The following is a 17,261-nucleotide window of genomic DNA, read 5'->3' as shown; positions in this document are numbered from 1 at the left end:
ACCAATAGGGGAGGGGGCGGTAGTGTCGATGGTCGTATGTTGTGCACTTGACACCTTACTTTACCGACATGTCGAGGCGCGAAACGATAATCTATGTGATTGTTTCGCGTGTTTCCACCGATTTGTTCAACCGGAAACAGTATTCGGAATTGGGAAAGTGAAACCCGATAGAAAAAGCAGCAAACAAATTCCACACCTCTCGTTATCGTCCGCTGTTAATTGAATCGACTGGTTCAGTCGAGCGATTTTAATGTCATGGAGAAACAATGAACCGCGTGTTAAGTGTTCCTATGAAAGCGACACGACTACGAATAAAAGCCAACGATGGATAACGAACGCAATTACATCTTGATGAAATAAAAAAGTTCTGACACCGTCGTAAATTCTGATTGATATTTGCTTTAGTTGAAATATATAGTAATAGTAGTTCTGTATTTATTAAAAAGGATATTAGAATTTCTGTTTGAGTTTCATGGAAATGAGATTTTAAGGGCAGCTTTATCCTGATACAAGCACACATGTAATATACATACATACTTGCAAAGATTCAATCGGAAGAAAGTAAATCGACTTCTTTCATTGCTGAAGGGATAGAATTTACCATGCATAGGAATATTTTGAAAGAAGTTACGGGTTGATGTATGTACATACCTTGTCCGTTTACGAATATTTCTGAATGAAATAAAAATTGAAAATCTAAAAGACAAACTAGAAGAAAACAGTGACTTTAAAGTTTCAAACGCAGCACATTCTTACAAATATATCAAGCAGACACAAAAAGGACAGCTATACGCCAAGCACAACTTACCGCCAAATTTTCCGGTGATACGATTCATTACGATCTATCAAGCGTAAAACAAAATTCGAAAGCAAGCTACCACTTCGAACTACGTCCTCTTCCTTTCTTCTTTCATGCGAACGCACTTATTTTCTCATTTACCCAGGTACACTTTGTCTTCCATTCTCCTTCTCGAAGTATGTATTTGCTCTGTTACGCACCTAATGAACCGTTTCTGCTCCCTTTGCCGGAGATTCGATCTCTCTCGTACCAGAACCGAACGAAATCTAATCGGTTGAAATTTCGTCCAGGAAGTTCGGCTGGAGAAGCACGCAGACACTCCTGTGCAAGTACGAACAAGCTTTCTGCTTTCTCTGGGTAAACCAACTTCATCGGCAATCGCCCAGATTAAATATTCTCTTGTTGCAGAAATTCCATGGTTATTAATATTTGAATCTTATTGTTACATTTTAAAAAGACTGTTGCGTTTCTTCAATATTTTTAACATTACGAGATTATTCTAAAATGAAATATAAATATAAAATATATTTGTGATCTCTGTGAACCCTGTACTAAATATTTTATAATTTCTATTTTCTTAGTTTCTTTTTTCAATTTCTCACTTTCTGTCTTTATAATTTCTTTCTTCTACAATCGAGGATAAAAATACGTGAACAGGCACTAGTAGTGGAGGTAAGTATGACTGAGGTTTATCCGAGCTAATACTAGTGTTATATACCAAAGTATACTTCCACTACGTATTCACTTATTTTTGTCCCCGACTGTATAACTTCAGACTTGTTTCAAAATTTCCCAATATAATAATAACAAACAAACGTTATTACAGTGCTAATGAAACTTCAAAATATTCGTAAAATGTGTGTCAATTAACGATCGAATATTGTAAGATTAGAAAGAACGCGTTTGCAATTATCCTCACCGTATTCATGCTTTGCGTATAAAGCCCGCGTGTTTTGCTTTCGACACATCGATTATTGAGAAATAGTGGTCGGAATTTGAGTTTCCATTCACCAACAGCTTTCGACTGACTTGATCGACCAGCAATTTTTCTGTTCTCGAGCAATAATTGATTTTGCTTCTACTTCGAAAAATCGAAGGTAGAGGTTATGTTTTTCGTATATTTTCGATTACTTGGTCCCTCTCACTCCTACCAATGCAGGAATTGCATAGTTGTAGGATGTTTGATTTATTTCGTTGTACGGTATCTGTCTCGCCGGAAATTCATCGCCTTGTCGTCTTTCAAACATCCGGTGTTATCTTCTCCGTATGTAAACTATGTAAAACAAAGCAGACGTAGGAGCGTGACTGACGCCGAGCAATGTGTATATATACTACTATATACGAACGGATCTCTAAGGAAACTGCACATGACGAGTTAAGATCCACGAATGCGGATTCAATATGAAAGATTCCGATTCTATGGAAATACGCGGTACTGGCTGTGGGAGCGTGACACATGTAGATACGTAGAGTACGTGTAGTTGCGCGCTCTGACCGAACAGGTGGATTTCAATATCCGACAGTCCTACAACGAACGAATATCGAACGGATCACCTTATCGTGCGACTTACCGTATATCTCGAACTCTATCATGTATCGACTTTGAGAATCCTTCAGCGTCTGAGTCTGCACAAAGAGATAAAAAGGAGATAAAAAATAAAAATGCATTAACGATTGGAAATAAAATCCAATATAGAAGATATAGAGTATATTCTTAGTATATTCCAAATGATTGATTCTTTAAACATTTTTGTATTCATAATTAAGTATCAACTAGAGTAGAATCAAGTTAATTGATCACGTTGGGACCTTACCTAGTTAGTTATTAAAGAAGGTTTTAGGAAATTTCTAATATCTTCCTTGTGTATTACTTCTCAAGTGAGATACAAGTATCTGACAAATTTGTTTGGTTTATATAATATCCAACACCAAAGCTCGCTTTACCAAATCACTTCCAAAAACTGGAGGGGTTAGCAAGAGCCAGTTAAGATGGCACTACCGTATTGACTATCAGGCGGGGTAAAAAATTCGAATAAAAGTAGGGTATCTGGTGGTACGGTCCTGGCCAGGTCCTCCCGTTTTATACGTGTAAAGGAGCTATATAGCGTAGCCTGGAGCAGTGCCGTCTACAGGCCCGAGCCTGTACTACGTCAGTGCAGTCACCACTTGCCTCAAAAGCGTATCGTGTCTTATCTGCCAAAAACTGCTCGATTCCCAACGTTAAAATCGAGGACACTCGTCATTACCTCTATCTACAGTCTTGTAAGTAACCTCGTAGTCCTTTGTTGATTCCGACTAAGGTCGGTCCTCATCAAAACTTATTAATTACGTTTGCCGCGAAAATCGCGTAAAAAAAAGGCGGGACAAGTGGATCTCGAAAGCCTTGACCTTAGCCTTTAGTCATTTGCATGCAAACGTAGCCGCATTGTTCGCTTTTCCAGCCGCGACAATAAGATAAACGAGGGGAAAAAATAAAGGAAATAGAAAGTAAAAGAAAAAAACGCGTAATGCGGTAGAATGCGCGAAAGAGGTCGATAACATCGCGCGCCCGCGCAATTCTTGCGTTTCTTCCGCAGACAGCGGGTGAAAAAAGTGGAAGAGAAAGCGGATCTGTGCGTGAGGCCAGACTACGTGAAATATCACCAACGAAACACACTGAAAATCAACCGTGTGTCCCCCAGAAACAGGCTAAACCAAACAGTTACGTATAATTGTTTCGACGTGGTGAGTAGCTGGCCCAGGTCGAGGAAGAATTTCGTGTTATCGATCAGCTGCGAGGGACACGCTCGCCGATGTATCCGTACGCACAATCGCCTGCACCCGGTGCATCGGTCGCGGACGTTGCTCTTGCAACTTTGTGCAACCCTAACAATAAGTGCCGATACTTGGTGATACTGTGATTGATATAATGGTAGACAAGTATTTCGATTTGTTGGTTTCAGATTCTGTAAAATAATCTCAGGTTAGTGTATGGAAATTGTGGTCCAAGGTTATACTAGAAAATTCTTTCAGTAGACTCTACCGTCAGAACGCCCTCTTACATATTCGAATTTAATATTATTAAATGCTGAAATTGAATATTAATGAAATTTCACAAGCTACTAGTTAGAAGTTACCAATACTACTAAATTCACTTGTATGATGTCTGATAATAACAAATGGTAATAAAAGAAACGAATCAAATTTTACAAATAAATTTTACAAATTACAAGCTACATATTCTATTTGATGTAAAAGTATAAAATCGTCTATAATTTGCACATTGTAATTTCAAAATTCATTAGTATTCTTAATTAGTAAATTATTATATAAGAGAGCGGTTTAATCTGTTCACTGGATTGTCGCTTTAAAATCGTACCTATGCATGAAATCATTCATGGAAAGGAGTAATATATTTCGTTATCGATTTTAATGTTTTAGTATTCATATAGTAATTCTGGATATTTCTGCGTTGTAGATGCTCGATTTCATTCTATGTAATATAGAATAATTCAAAATTTAATTACGTAGTAATCGTTTGAAAGTAAAGTTGAGATGAATATCTTTAAAATGATTACATATTATACGTATCCACTTAATAATTTTTTTAATATTCACATTCTCAAGCAACATATAATTTTGTTTATAACAGTTTCTCTTTTTCATCATTTATTTTGCTTACTTTCCGCGGTCAAAGCAGTCTGCACGATTATTACATACTTTGGAATTAAATCTTCGAGGAATTTCATGTTTCCCCTTCTTTCAATCAACGCTACCAGATCGGCATGTCACAACTATGGCGAAATCTAAGATATTTTCAGTTAAGAAAGTGAAAAGGTGGTCTCTATAAAATTGAAATTATTCGCAAAGACTGAAACCGAAAGTTTTTATACTTTGTATCATTGTACAATTTCGCCCTCTGTTATCCACTATTTACATAATCGTATAATTTAACAATTTCTTAACCTAAAAATACACTTCCTACGATAAGTGAGATATAAATATTTATTTTAAAAAATAATGAAAGGTAATAGAAAAAATAAGAAGGTAATAGAAACTAATATAAGATCAAATAATTGTCAATTTCTATAATAACAAAATTGTGGATTGTAATAAAATAAAAACGCACGAACCCTTAGTTCAACCGAATGCAATGTTCGAATTAAAATGACCAATGAACGAATAACTTTTCGATCGGAAATCTATTGTACGATCGAATGCGTGTTATAATACTCCGCTGCGTTCAACAAATGCTCTTTTCAGTAGCTGAACGGCCGGTCTATGTAAACACGGACGTACCAGATGGCTGCTTTGCAGTGGCTGTGATTAGTTTCTTTTAGTAACGTTCGAAATTTCAGAATTCGAGAGTCTGGTTGAATGCTCGTTCCTATTTGATTGTACTACGTGTATGTAAACGTTGCATTCTGTATGCACACTTGTGTTTCTCTTTCAATCGATTGTTCTCCATTGTGTCATTGTTTCCAAGAGATACCACGACTCAGTGGACTATTTCGATTACTTAGAAAGGAAAGAGGAGAAAAAGCTCATCAATAACGATCGAAGACCACACGGAAAAGGTGTAAGTCCATTTTTGTTGATTTTGTTACTTTTATACCACCTGGAAAGAGGTATTTTAATACGAAATTGTTGAGAAAGAGAATAACCTGATAAAAATTCGAAAAAGTCTTTTAAAAATGGATGCCAAAGCCACAATGTGTTTTACAAAACACGAATCCCAAAGTCAAGTGCAAATATCATTCTGGTGAATAAAAGATTATGGTTTGTACTTCTTATCATCTTATTATTTTGCAATAAATAAGAAAATATAATTCATTTCTATTATTAGTTAGGAGACAATGATAGAATATAAAAATTTATCATGTAATTTCTTATTATGTGAATTAATTTCAGTTCGTTGAAAAAATATTTGATTGAAATGAATAGATGGAAGACACATCGCTAATCAATCAGGGAACAATCACGATAATCGCATCATTTATTATTCTGGACTTTATTGCACGTCACTAGCATTCCACTACCGTTGAGTAACCGGAAACCACCGCTTGAAGTTTCCTTGACGTGTTCCGCAAACTTACTATTATTAATCATTGCGTTCAGAAATGTTTTATTTTATATCGATCTTATTATATCTCATTATTACCATATTATTACAATTCTAACTTGCCTTAATTGTGGTAATGTGTTTCATTGTTATTCTAATATGGGTGGTACTATGGGTGAATTTTCACACTCACTGTCAGATTATAATTATTTCTTCTTAATTAGAAATAAAATGAAAACTACATTCTCTTCAAAACACGCACTTATTCATAGACAAATGTAAAATACAGGAAAATTAGAAAAAAGATACTTATGGAATGGTACGTTATAAAAATAATATGAGACTTCGTATCATAGTTTTCAATTTGTAGTTCTTCTGATGAATTTTCAATCATGGTACTAATTAGGGTTTAATAAGAAAAGATCATTAAAATAGAAAAATATCCGAATAGTTTTAAGCAGCTCTTGTAACTTGTTATAAGGCCGTGTTATACAAATAGTTGAAGCATGGGATACGAAAATGGTATGTTCCTTTTTGTACCTTTTTCTTGTTAGACACGATGCTACGTTAAGGAGCCACGTAAAGAAGAACAAAATCGGGTTTTCCCGACATCGGCGTTGCGTAGGTAACTCGATAGCAGAACAGACGAGCTTGTCTACAGGAATGGATTCTATTTGGGGGCACAAAGAGTGTCGTCCAAGTATAAAAAGGGCCCAGGAAAGAGACGAAACGAAGCTGTTCATATGGTTTCGTTATAGAACACAGATCCCCTGTGTTTTTCTCGTTTTCACTTTCTTCGTGATCCTTTAATCTTCTGCCTATAAAAAAAATTTATGTACTCTTAAAATATTGTTTTACACTGGAGGCACATTAAATAAAATAAGATTTTTCTAAGTTCTTTCTATAATTATGAGGAAGATACTTAAATAGAAAAGTAAAAAATTTTGTTCTTTTTATTGCAGAAGGATCAAAACGAAAAAGAGAGGACAGCGGGAGGAAGTTCGACGTACAACACGTCGGACGACATCTATTTGGACGACCAGGAATTTTTAGAGGGATCTGGTCGAGGAGGCAGCGAAGGTCGCGATACTGAAGCATCCGGAAGTGGCCTTGGACCGGACGACGAGGACGGCGACGACGATCACGGTAAATATATTTTTTATTTATTTATTTCTTACTTTGTCAGTCGACTGTGGACATTTACGCAAATTTATAATTTTATTAATACAACTAAAAGAATAAGACCTAAGGAGAAATTTGTTTCATTCATTAAACATTATGCTTTGGATATTTTGTATTTACATATAATATATTTTATTATATGAATTCTATACATTTGAATCTTTTAATTTTCCATAGACGCATAAAAATCTGTAGTCTATTTATTAGTTCTCATCCTTCAGGATATAACAGGACAACAAAAATGTAGATATTTTATAGCTATCAAAGTTTCATTGAAAAATGTGTGATACTAATCATTAACTTCGGTGTTATAGGAAGTGCAGTCACTCCAATAGAATTGTTCTAATAGAATTGTCACTCCAAGAAATATGGAGAAGTAAAACAATTATTTTTTAATTCTTCTGCACAAAAGTTCCGAGAAATTCGATATCGATAAACTTCAAATCAGACTAGAACGTAATTACCTTCCATTGTGAGTATTTCAGTTTAGAGACAAATAAAAAAAAAAGGATATTGAAGTATTTGGGCTGCGAAACAATCGAGCATCATCCCGGCTTTTTTCAAAAAGCTACTCATCCGTGCGAATTCCATCGACGATCGAAAAGCACCACCCAGAGATCGACGGTACCGAAGGGTTCACGTCCTTCCATTTTGCTGAAAATTTTTCAATAAAAGCGTGGCTCGCGGAATGCATTGTATGCGGCACACCAACGGTGCGCGTCACGCGATTCCCAGAAACGTTTCCTCTTTTTTGTCTCCATTTTTCAAAATTGCCAAGCTGGAAACGCTTCACGTTTTATCGTTTTCCCATTCAAATCTCTCGATCGTTCCAATGATCATCTTTGACCATCAAAAGTACTGGGAAAAAGTGACGAACAATTTTTTTATTACTCACATATTGGGTATTTCTTTTGTGATTGTTATGTTTAGAATGCGGATTTTTATGCAAACTTATATTTTTCTTAAAGAAATTAAAGAGATTTACTTCGCTCACTAAATACTAGTGTAAATACCTCAGATATTTTACATATTTTTGCATTTATATATTTTGCGTTTCGATAAATTCTCTGTAAATGCATGAACATCCACAGTATAATTGAATGCGGTTACAATTTCTTGCTCTTGCTTTTTATTTAATTGGCAAGATAATTGCTTAAAGTCTTTTATTTGGAATATTTAACAGTAATATAAGGAGCGAATTACTGTTTCCTCTTTTCTCTTACAGATTTTAATACCAACAACAGGATAGAACCGCCTCCTCAAAGGCCGGTAGACCAACCAAAAGTACCATACTCCGTCGACGAACCAAGTGTTAAAACTAAAGAACAGGTGAATATGGCTGAAGTTTTTATGATTAATTACAAACTCCTGTCAAGGTATCTTTGCAAGATTAAAAATCTTCTAATTTATTATTATAGTTCCTAAACTATTACATCGTCCACCTTTCTAAACTTATCAAATTTATCATATTACAAATGGAAATTTCATACACTATCAAAAAATAAAATACAAAGTAATTAATTAAAACAGTATATAATAATGTGTATTTTATTCTACTGCGATTCTTTGACTTTTATATTTCAATTTCACCCTTGTTTCAATGAATAGGAGAACTTTTAATATCTCAAAAGAGGCTTTAGCATAAAATGAAAACAAGAAATCAATAACGATTCTATCATTTTTTCTTTTTTTTTTTTTTACAATTGAAGAAATCTGTTGACAACAGAGAAACGAAACATAGCAAAAATAAGTCAAAGAACGTAGCAGGTTTAAGTGTTATTTCGTTATAATTAATTTAGTGAAATACTATCTGACGCTTTCAGTTCTCTATAACCCACACTGTCATTCATTGATCCTTTTAACAATGAAAAGATACACCTTCTCTCCCCCAATTTTACGCAAAGGGAAAGCCCACCGTGACGCGTGGACGTTAAGGCGGGTTATTAGATTTGTTCGAAAACACACCTCCTGGCGAGCCTCCGAATTAAACGGATTAAACTGATTAAGCGGTGTGCCATTGCAGACGATCATCGAGCCCGTAAACCGACCCGACAACGAGGTCGATGTAATCGAGCCCTTAGATGTCGAGGACGACTCGGAAAGCACCGACGACCACCACGACGTATACATCATGAACCCGAAACACGAGGACCGTGCCAGCTCTTTCTTTGCTCAGCCAGGTGTGCTGGCAGGTAAGTCTATCTTTCTCATACTCTTGTAACTGGTTTTACAATTGTAAGCAGTCAAGAATAAAATATATAAGCGTACATTATTCATAGTTAAGAACTTGAGAGATTGTTTTAATGTCAGCTTTTTAACTACTTTTTAGCTTTTATTTGAATAACTGTATAAATTTAAATAAGAGACTTAAATTATAGATATTTCGGAAACAACTTTCAAATACATTATTGTAATATTATAAATTATATTAAATCTTATATTATATTAATATTAATAAGCTATTAGATTACTCTTCTCCATAATTTTTAATTACATAAAATAGCAAGATTTTTAGTTTATAACTACTGGATTAAAAATTATGTTTAAACTTGAATTAAAGCTTCTGTCAAATCTTCTTCCAATTTTGGAATATTTCACTTGGAAGTTCCATATTTTTTCCAAGTAATAAGTACAGAAATGCATGCGTTATGTATCCAGAACTTTCCATTCTCAAATTTTTGCTGTACGCAAGTGAAATGATTAAATATACCATTGTACGATTAATTATGTTAGAATTCGCCAAACGCAGTCGCTTTGAAAATCAGAATCCGAGTTTACAGAACCGAAACTACGCGAAAGGGCCGCATTATTTATTAACGCGTTGCCTCAATATTAAATTCGAAGTATAAGGGCAATATGCGGATCAACATTCCATGAAAACGGTATTTATTCAGGAGAACTCAGTAATTCCGACGAAATTCTGGGTTAAGTTAACTTATCAGCAGCTACGCATAATAGATGCCCTACATAATTAACACCCTGAATGGTTTAACGTCGCTGAATAATGAATTGATCCTGCTTGTACGGCTACTTAAGATAGTTCAGATTTGAGACGCTCTTTAAAGTCAGTTAAAACTAGATTTACTATCATAAGGAAATAAACTAAAAGACAATTAAAATAGTATTTTGAGAAAGTTAATAGAAGAGAAAAAATAGATAAATAGGTTTGGAGTATCTAATTATAAAATTCAAGGAACTTATTAAAATACTATTTGTTAATTTGTAAATTTTGTACACAGATATTTTCATATAAACAGCTATTATAATTACTTAATTAAATTAATATAAGTGCGTCACTTACTCTGACCCTAATTCATCAGCTTATAAATATAAGCATGATATTAAGCAATCCTCTATATATTTTATATAACTTTCATCCAATTTATTTGTTTAATTCTATACTAATCAAAATTCACCTTTTGCAGCGGTAATTGGTGGAGCGGTAGTTGGCCTGCTTTGCGCAATCCTGGTGGTAATGTTCATCGTGTATAGGATGCGCAAGAAGGACGAGGGCTCGTACGCCCTAGATGAGCCAAGAAGATCACCAGCGGCGCAGGCATTCCCTAAGCCCGGTGCGCCGCATCACAATCGAGAATTCTACGCTTGAGGCGACAAAGCTTATCTGGCTTTGGCACCGCCCAGTTTTGTCCCACGATACCATGCTGAGAAAGACGATGTCCTTCAACCGAATTAAGCGCCACCACCGACGATACGATACATCCGGAATCTCCCACGAGGATCTTGCGAAGCACCTCGTTCACTGACCACAGAGAGACTTCCTTCACGTCGGGGACAAGCCAACCACCTTTATCTCTTTCTGACCTTTCAATCAAAGATTTACCCACTACTCCTGTTTCCTTTCATCTAAACGCGCCTTCATTCTCTTAATGATCTGTTCGTTCGATAATATTCTGCGTTTTATCATAAGCGCCTGTCTTTTTTTAATTTTGAACCGATCACTTTCTGAGGTGGAACCTCCCTTAACCCCACAGCACTCTATTTTCCTACTCGTGTGCCCCCTCACGCTGCGAGTAGTCTCCTGGGTTAAGCATTAGTCCACCTCCGAGAGTAGAACGTAGAGACGTAGAATCGTAGAATGGTTTTGACTTAACTTATTTTATACTTTCGTACGAAGTCGGTGTTTCATTGTTGGATGTTTGTCTTTCTTCCGTAACTATCGTGTGCTGATAGAACTAGAGAGAGAGAGGGCGATGACTGATGAACCGCCCCGTCGTGAGTACTCGTCGGTAAGGTCGCGCCAATTCCAGATGCATTTACACAACGTGTATTTCAAAGCGTATGCGTATCCAGGCGTACGTATACGCCTCCCTGTACAGGACTGAGAGCGCGAAAATTCGTGGGCGATAAACGCTGCTGGTATGTCGTTAATCATTCTGGCCCGGTGGAAGGAGGGAAAGGAAGAAGGATCGTTGCGCCACCGTGATTTCTCTTCGACGCCAATCCCTTGAACCACGACCTCGTTTATCAGCGTTTCCTCTCCTGTTCTCCCCTTAGTTTTTTTCTCCCTTCTCTGTTTTTCATCCACTTTCTTCTTGTTTTCTATTTAATGATCGTTTTCCAGATTTGCAGAAACGTTTTTAACAGTATGACCGCACAAGGACTTTGATCCATTGTCGTATTTCCCATTTCTCTAGTCCGGTTCTATGGAATTGCAATGCCCATTACAATCGCTAGAGGAAAACTATTCTATAAAATATGAAATTATCCTTATTTTTTAAGGTTTGTTTCTGTCTTAGAAATTCTGTAACTTATTTTAATCGCTAGGTTGAGAGTAATAGAATTATGATAATAGTAAGGAAAATAAAAAATTAGGAAATAGGCGATGACTATTTGGGAAAAGTGATAGTAAAGACGCTAAAAATAAGTTAAGGTTCTTAATTTTTTAAAAAGTCATTAATATACCTAGATATGCCGTAGGATAATTAAATAGATAATCCAGTAAGTTAAATGGATTGTTTATAATAAATGACTATAACGTGTTTGCATTTTGGTGAAGGCAAACAACGCTAATCATTAATTAAAAGAAAATTTAGAGGAAATTGAATACATATTAAATCGATTGATTTAAATTAGGTACGTATTCAAATGTTTGTATGTTAAATCACATTAATCGTACAATTTATCTCCTACTCTTACATATCGGTATTTCGTCACGTCAGGTCGATTTGCTATTCAACCTTTCTCCTGTTTTTTCTAATATACATATATGGTTCTTCATTGAACGTCATATGGCACAAATATAGTCGCAATGTTTTCCTAATAAGATACTTCTCTAATATGTACGACAGTTATTTATTTTTTAGTTACTGACATAAGATCGATATCTCCGTGAATAATTAGACTTAAAATTCCATATGATAGTTCCAATCATAATCTCGAGATTTATATTGTATTTATTCGTCGAACGTGTGGATTATTTAAATTATTGATTCACTTACGAAAACTTCCAGAAACCAGTAGTGTGAATCCTAATTTAAAATCAGAGAATCTGTTTTATTAATAAACGCATGTTTCATTAGGCTCATGATAAGAGTTAAGCCGAAGCCGCCAAGCGAAAGTGTCTTCGTCGAACGCGGTTGTATCGATTGCCATGCACTTACGATTAATGGATAAAAAATTAGGCGTGCCATTTTAAGCCACCTTAAGTGACGACGTTCTCCACAACCGATTGGTCGATCTTCCGTGAGAGCGAAACGAACGACATTTGTGAAAGAAGAGATTCACTTATCGATCGCATTTTATCAATAAATTGAGCACAACGTATCCTCACGATCATTCCCTTCTTCCACCTTAAGGAAACTAAGAAACATTTTGTATCTTAAGGAGAGAAAAAGCTTCTTCTGCTAGTCGAGAGAGATTCTATTTGCCATGGACAAAAAAAGAAAAAACAAAGAAAGACGTTTAAATTTGCTGCGTGTACGCAAGGACGTTACACCTTCCGATGTTGAAAGAAACTCACGTGCGTACACGCATAGATTTATATACGTAAACACGATTTTCATCTCCGACTACAAAGAGACACGCGTATGCCATATTGAAAAACGAAGTAAAAAAAAAAAAGAAAATGATACGAAAATGAAAGGTACACACGCAGACACACACACGTACAAGTGTATATCTATTTGTTCCAAGATTTTCATCCGCGGTATTTATCCTATGGACGATCAGCATCGCGAAATACGTTGTAATAATTTATTAACTTTTTCACGTAGGACCAAGCGACTCCCCTTTCTTCCCCTATCTCCACCTCCTAACTTCCCTGTACATTTTCTTTTTAATTTCCCCTCCTTTATACTTCCGGTGATCCTGTGAATCGTTAACTGTCTCTCCACAGTTATTTGAGATTTTTTCGGCGTCTCGTTCGCCTCTTTCCAGGTAGAACGCAATCAATGTTTTAATCGTCAGACTATAACGTTAAAAATGACTATTTTATATATGATTTTGTTAAATGAAATTGTCAACCGGAGGATATATTTGATTATGCTACTAATTGAGAGAAGGGGATTGTTAAAAGAAAAGAAACAAAAAGAATTAGTGAGGAAATAGCGAATTAATCGATATCATTGTAACGTTATTATTATTATTATTATTATTATTATTATTATTATTTTTATTATTATTATTATCATCATTATTATTATTGGAACATAGCGTTAGTAGTCTGAATTTTTAATTGCGCCATTTAGAATACGTTGTTCCACCATGTTCCCTCCACTTTCGAACGATAACAATTTGTAAGATCTAGCGCTATCTTTTACTACCCTGTTAGATCGCGATATTAATTGACGTTAAATCTTTCCGATGAATAAATGTGAATGTCAAATAATTTCTACACTTGGTAAAATAATCTTATATATACGATGTTACAGCTTTGATAATATCTTATATATAACGTTATGTCATTATTATACCCTGTGCAATAATAATATGAATTTTACGTACACTAGCCGTTGCATTTATTATCGCCCGAATCGACCAATACAAATAAAATTAAGCAACGATCGTTTAAAGCAAGCAGAATCTGACACCAGAAGTATTGAAAATATCAATGAAATTAATTTGTAGGGGACAAAAAGAAAATAGCGAACACAGAGAAATTTCTATTTTCTCATGTAAATAAATAAAAAATTATTAGGATCCTATTTTTTAACGTGCGAAAGTTTTATTTAAGCGGTAAGATGACCATAAATCTGTGTTCTACCTGCGTAGGAGGAACACGGGCGCCATTTTTATAAAGTCCGATGTATCGGGGTAAAACTAAAATATATCATGTCGATACTGCCATGTACTAATTACATAAGGAACACCAATTGCCTACGATAACTCTGGTAATTTTCTTTTTTCGCCATGGCGATTTTTCCCTGGATGTTTTTCATAATAATTCGTTGCTAATCTATGCCTTGTTTCGTCTCACTTCGAAACGACCGTTGAACGTTACGCGCGAAGCGTTTAAATTTAATCGACGTATTTATAGCCGATGTTTCGGGGGGCGATTTTCTTTGAATTGCTTGTAAGAAAAAGAAAATATGAATGAAAGTCGTACCGTTCGTCGTAAATCATGGAAATTGTTTCTTGCGACGTCGATTTATATGTTTTCAGGTATCGCGTGTTCTTTTCATTGAGACAACTCTGATAATTCCATCGATTAGCGCATTTTAATAGTGGGCGCTCGTTGCTTCTAAATCGATCTTATCGATTTGTAAAATGGCTGGAAGCTATTTTTTAAGTTTATTTATATAATAAAGTATCTAAACGTCTCTACACGCACGATACTGTAACAGGTAGTAATAAAACAGAATAAGTGTATTGATAGGGTCGACTTGGAAGACGGAACTATCTAAGTAAGCGGCTGTTCGATGTACAGGTTATGTGAGAAGCAAAGATCACAAATAAATATCGATATCTAAGTAAAAATCATGAAAGCTGTCTGAAAAGTTACGATACGATAACGTGTTGGAAAAAAAAAATGATTGTGTTTAGGGTAAGTTACTTGCAATAAATAGAATGGAAATTAATTCTCTCTTCTATTTCTCCCAAGATTAGTGGAATACTACCGCAGTACCTAAAAATCAATCGTGCAGTATATTATACAAATTTTATGCTTTTGCTTTGATTTAACTCGAAAATCGTTTGAAAGGAAATTTATCCTTGTTATATTAATAAAAACGTCGTAATTTGATTATCAAAATTAGTCAAAATAACTAATTGTAAGTATGCAATCCGTGTTTTCCCACGTCGAACCAGTTGTACCAATTTTTAGATACAATTTTCCGTTTCTTCGTCTTTTGGAGACATGTTAATTCCCTTTGTCCTCTCCTCTCTTTCTATTCAACCTTTCTCTCTCGAGAATTTCTTCTCCTCTCCTGGCACTGATGAAAAGGAATCTGGAGATCGAATCATAATCTTTATTGTAATAATAATCGTACGCAACATAGACAAAGGATTGTTTGTTAGATAGTAATTAATCCTCCGTGCGGTGATGCGAACAAACGCGAAACTGTTGTTTTTTAATGAACGAAAATTTTGAGTTTCTTCCTTCCACGAATGTGAATATTTTTAAATAAAATATAATTTATTGAGAAAGAAAATTAGAAACTTTTTATCGTTTATCATTTACTGATATATAATCTATTAAATAAAAAAAATATTCTGTTCGTGAATGACGAAGAAATGTCTTTACAGAAGCTTGCATTTAGACGCGATTGAAAGAATACATTATATTCGACGCGAGAACCCTAGACAACAAAAGGAACGAAAGTAAAAAATGCGCGTTGCATTTCCACGTGGCTCATTTAATACTTGAAATGCGCCGTCTAAGTTCTATGCGACGAGAAATGTAATTGTAATGAGATCTTATTTTATAAGAGGATGTATTCCGTAAAAAAATGCTATCCTAGTAAATGAGAAGTCTGTCTAAAACTAGACAAAAATCCCATAGGCCAGGTGGACAAATGAATAATAATTTTAAAAGTGAATATAATTAATATTTAATGATAACGATAATTAACAATATTATTTTTTAAGAATGCGTATTGTCTAACCTCCGCTCCTCCCCTTCTGGATCGCTCTCGAAGATCCATGAAATATATATTACATATATGTGTATATATATTCGTGGTCAGTGCACACATATACAAGTATATACATGTATATGTATTTGTTTTTAAAAAAAAATAATCGCTCGCCGGTGAAAAAAAAAATTATAGTTTTTTCTTTTCTACTGTTTTACATTTTTGGTCTACGTACATATATGAGTATGACGATTCTATCGGTCCATCCATGAAGTTCCTAGGACCTATGATCTACATGTAGTATGTCCAACAAGTCGGTGCAAATAAACAAGATAATAAAATAAATGTAGCCATTGCCTAGCGAATGCTAATTATCCGCTGACTTTCAAAATGAACAAGTATTAATGGCCAAGAATTTGTTTTGTAATTTTGTTTATTGTATCATTTATATTTGTAATTCCGTTACTTATATGGGTAATAATCATATCTCATAAAAATAGCAAAAAAATTAACGTTCTTGGAATATTTCTATTCGAAATATCACGCACTTGATACTCGTTGGATGTACTAAACACACACGAATTGATCAAAGTTGTAGATCATGGTACCGAAGCGGTACCAATGAATCTCACAAATTAAATTTCATTCATGAATAAATCGCGTTATTTCTATTGTGGGCGTTTAAGTTAACCAGACACGTTATTATTAACAGAAATTAACAATAATTGCACTATGTTAGTATAACGAACAATAATGTATGTCATCGCTCCTATTCTGTAAATAAACACTGTGCCGTATGAGAACCTTTCAATTTTAAAATGTAATTTTCTTTGATGCGTTACAGGTTTAACAAGAAAGATAGACACTTGTGTACTTCAAAATATCATTTTGCTAATTACAAAAACTGCATGGAACATATCATTTTTCACAACATATTTAAAACATTTTATCCGAGAATGATCACACAATTCTAAAACGTTTTTCTTAAAAATAAAATACTATCAAACGTCCATTCGAAATTGTTACAGCGATCGTCCATTATATAAATTAAATATCTATAATGAGAGTCCATAAGAATAATACAAAACTACGTTTGTTCCTTCTCTTTTTTGTTAAATACTACTACTCTCAGCAAAATGAGTAAATGAACACGTACACATTCTTTAAATATTGCTAATATAATATAATGTTACAATCGCATTCTATT

General features: G+C 34.7%; 1 protein-coding gene across 1 annotated transcript in view; it reads left to right on the top strand.

Annotated features, from left to right (window-relative positions):
• The window catches only part of Sdc (Syndecan), a 237,766-nt gene extending 220,909 nt beyond the window's left edge, over positions 1-16,857 (top strand). Inside the window, exons 2-5 of the mRNA XM_072010874.1 lie at positions 6,803-6,986; positions 8,248-8,351; positions 9,046-9,214; positions 10,448-16,857. Of these exons, the coding sequence (XP_071866975.1) occupies positions 6,803-6,986; positions 8,248-8,351; positions 9,046-9,214; positions 10,448-10,629 (639 nt within the window). The 3' untranslated portion in view covers positions 10,630-16,857. The remainder of the gene's footprint in view (positions 1-6,802; positions 6,987-8,247; positions 8,352-9,045; positions 9,215-10,447) is intronic.
• The last annotated feature ends 404 nt before the right edge of the window (positions 16,858-17,261 follow it).

Source organism: Bombus fervidus, chromosome 9 (genome assembly GCF_041682495.2).
Source record: "Bombus fervidus isolate BK054 chromosome 9, iyBomFerv1, whole genome shotgun sequence".
NCBI classification, from domain to species: Eukaryota; Metazoa; Arthropoda; class Insecta; order Hymenoptera; family Apidae; genus Bombus; species Bombus fervidus.
This window is presented reverse-complemented; position numbering and strand designations above follow the sequence as displayed.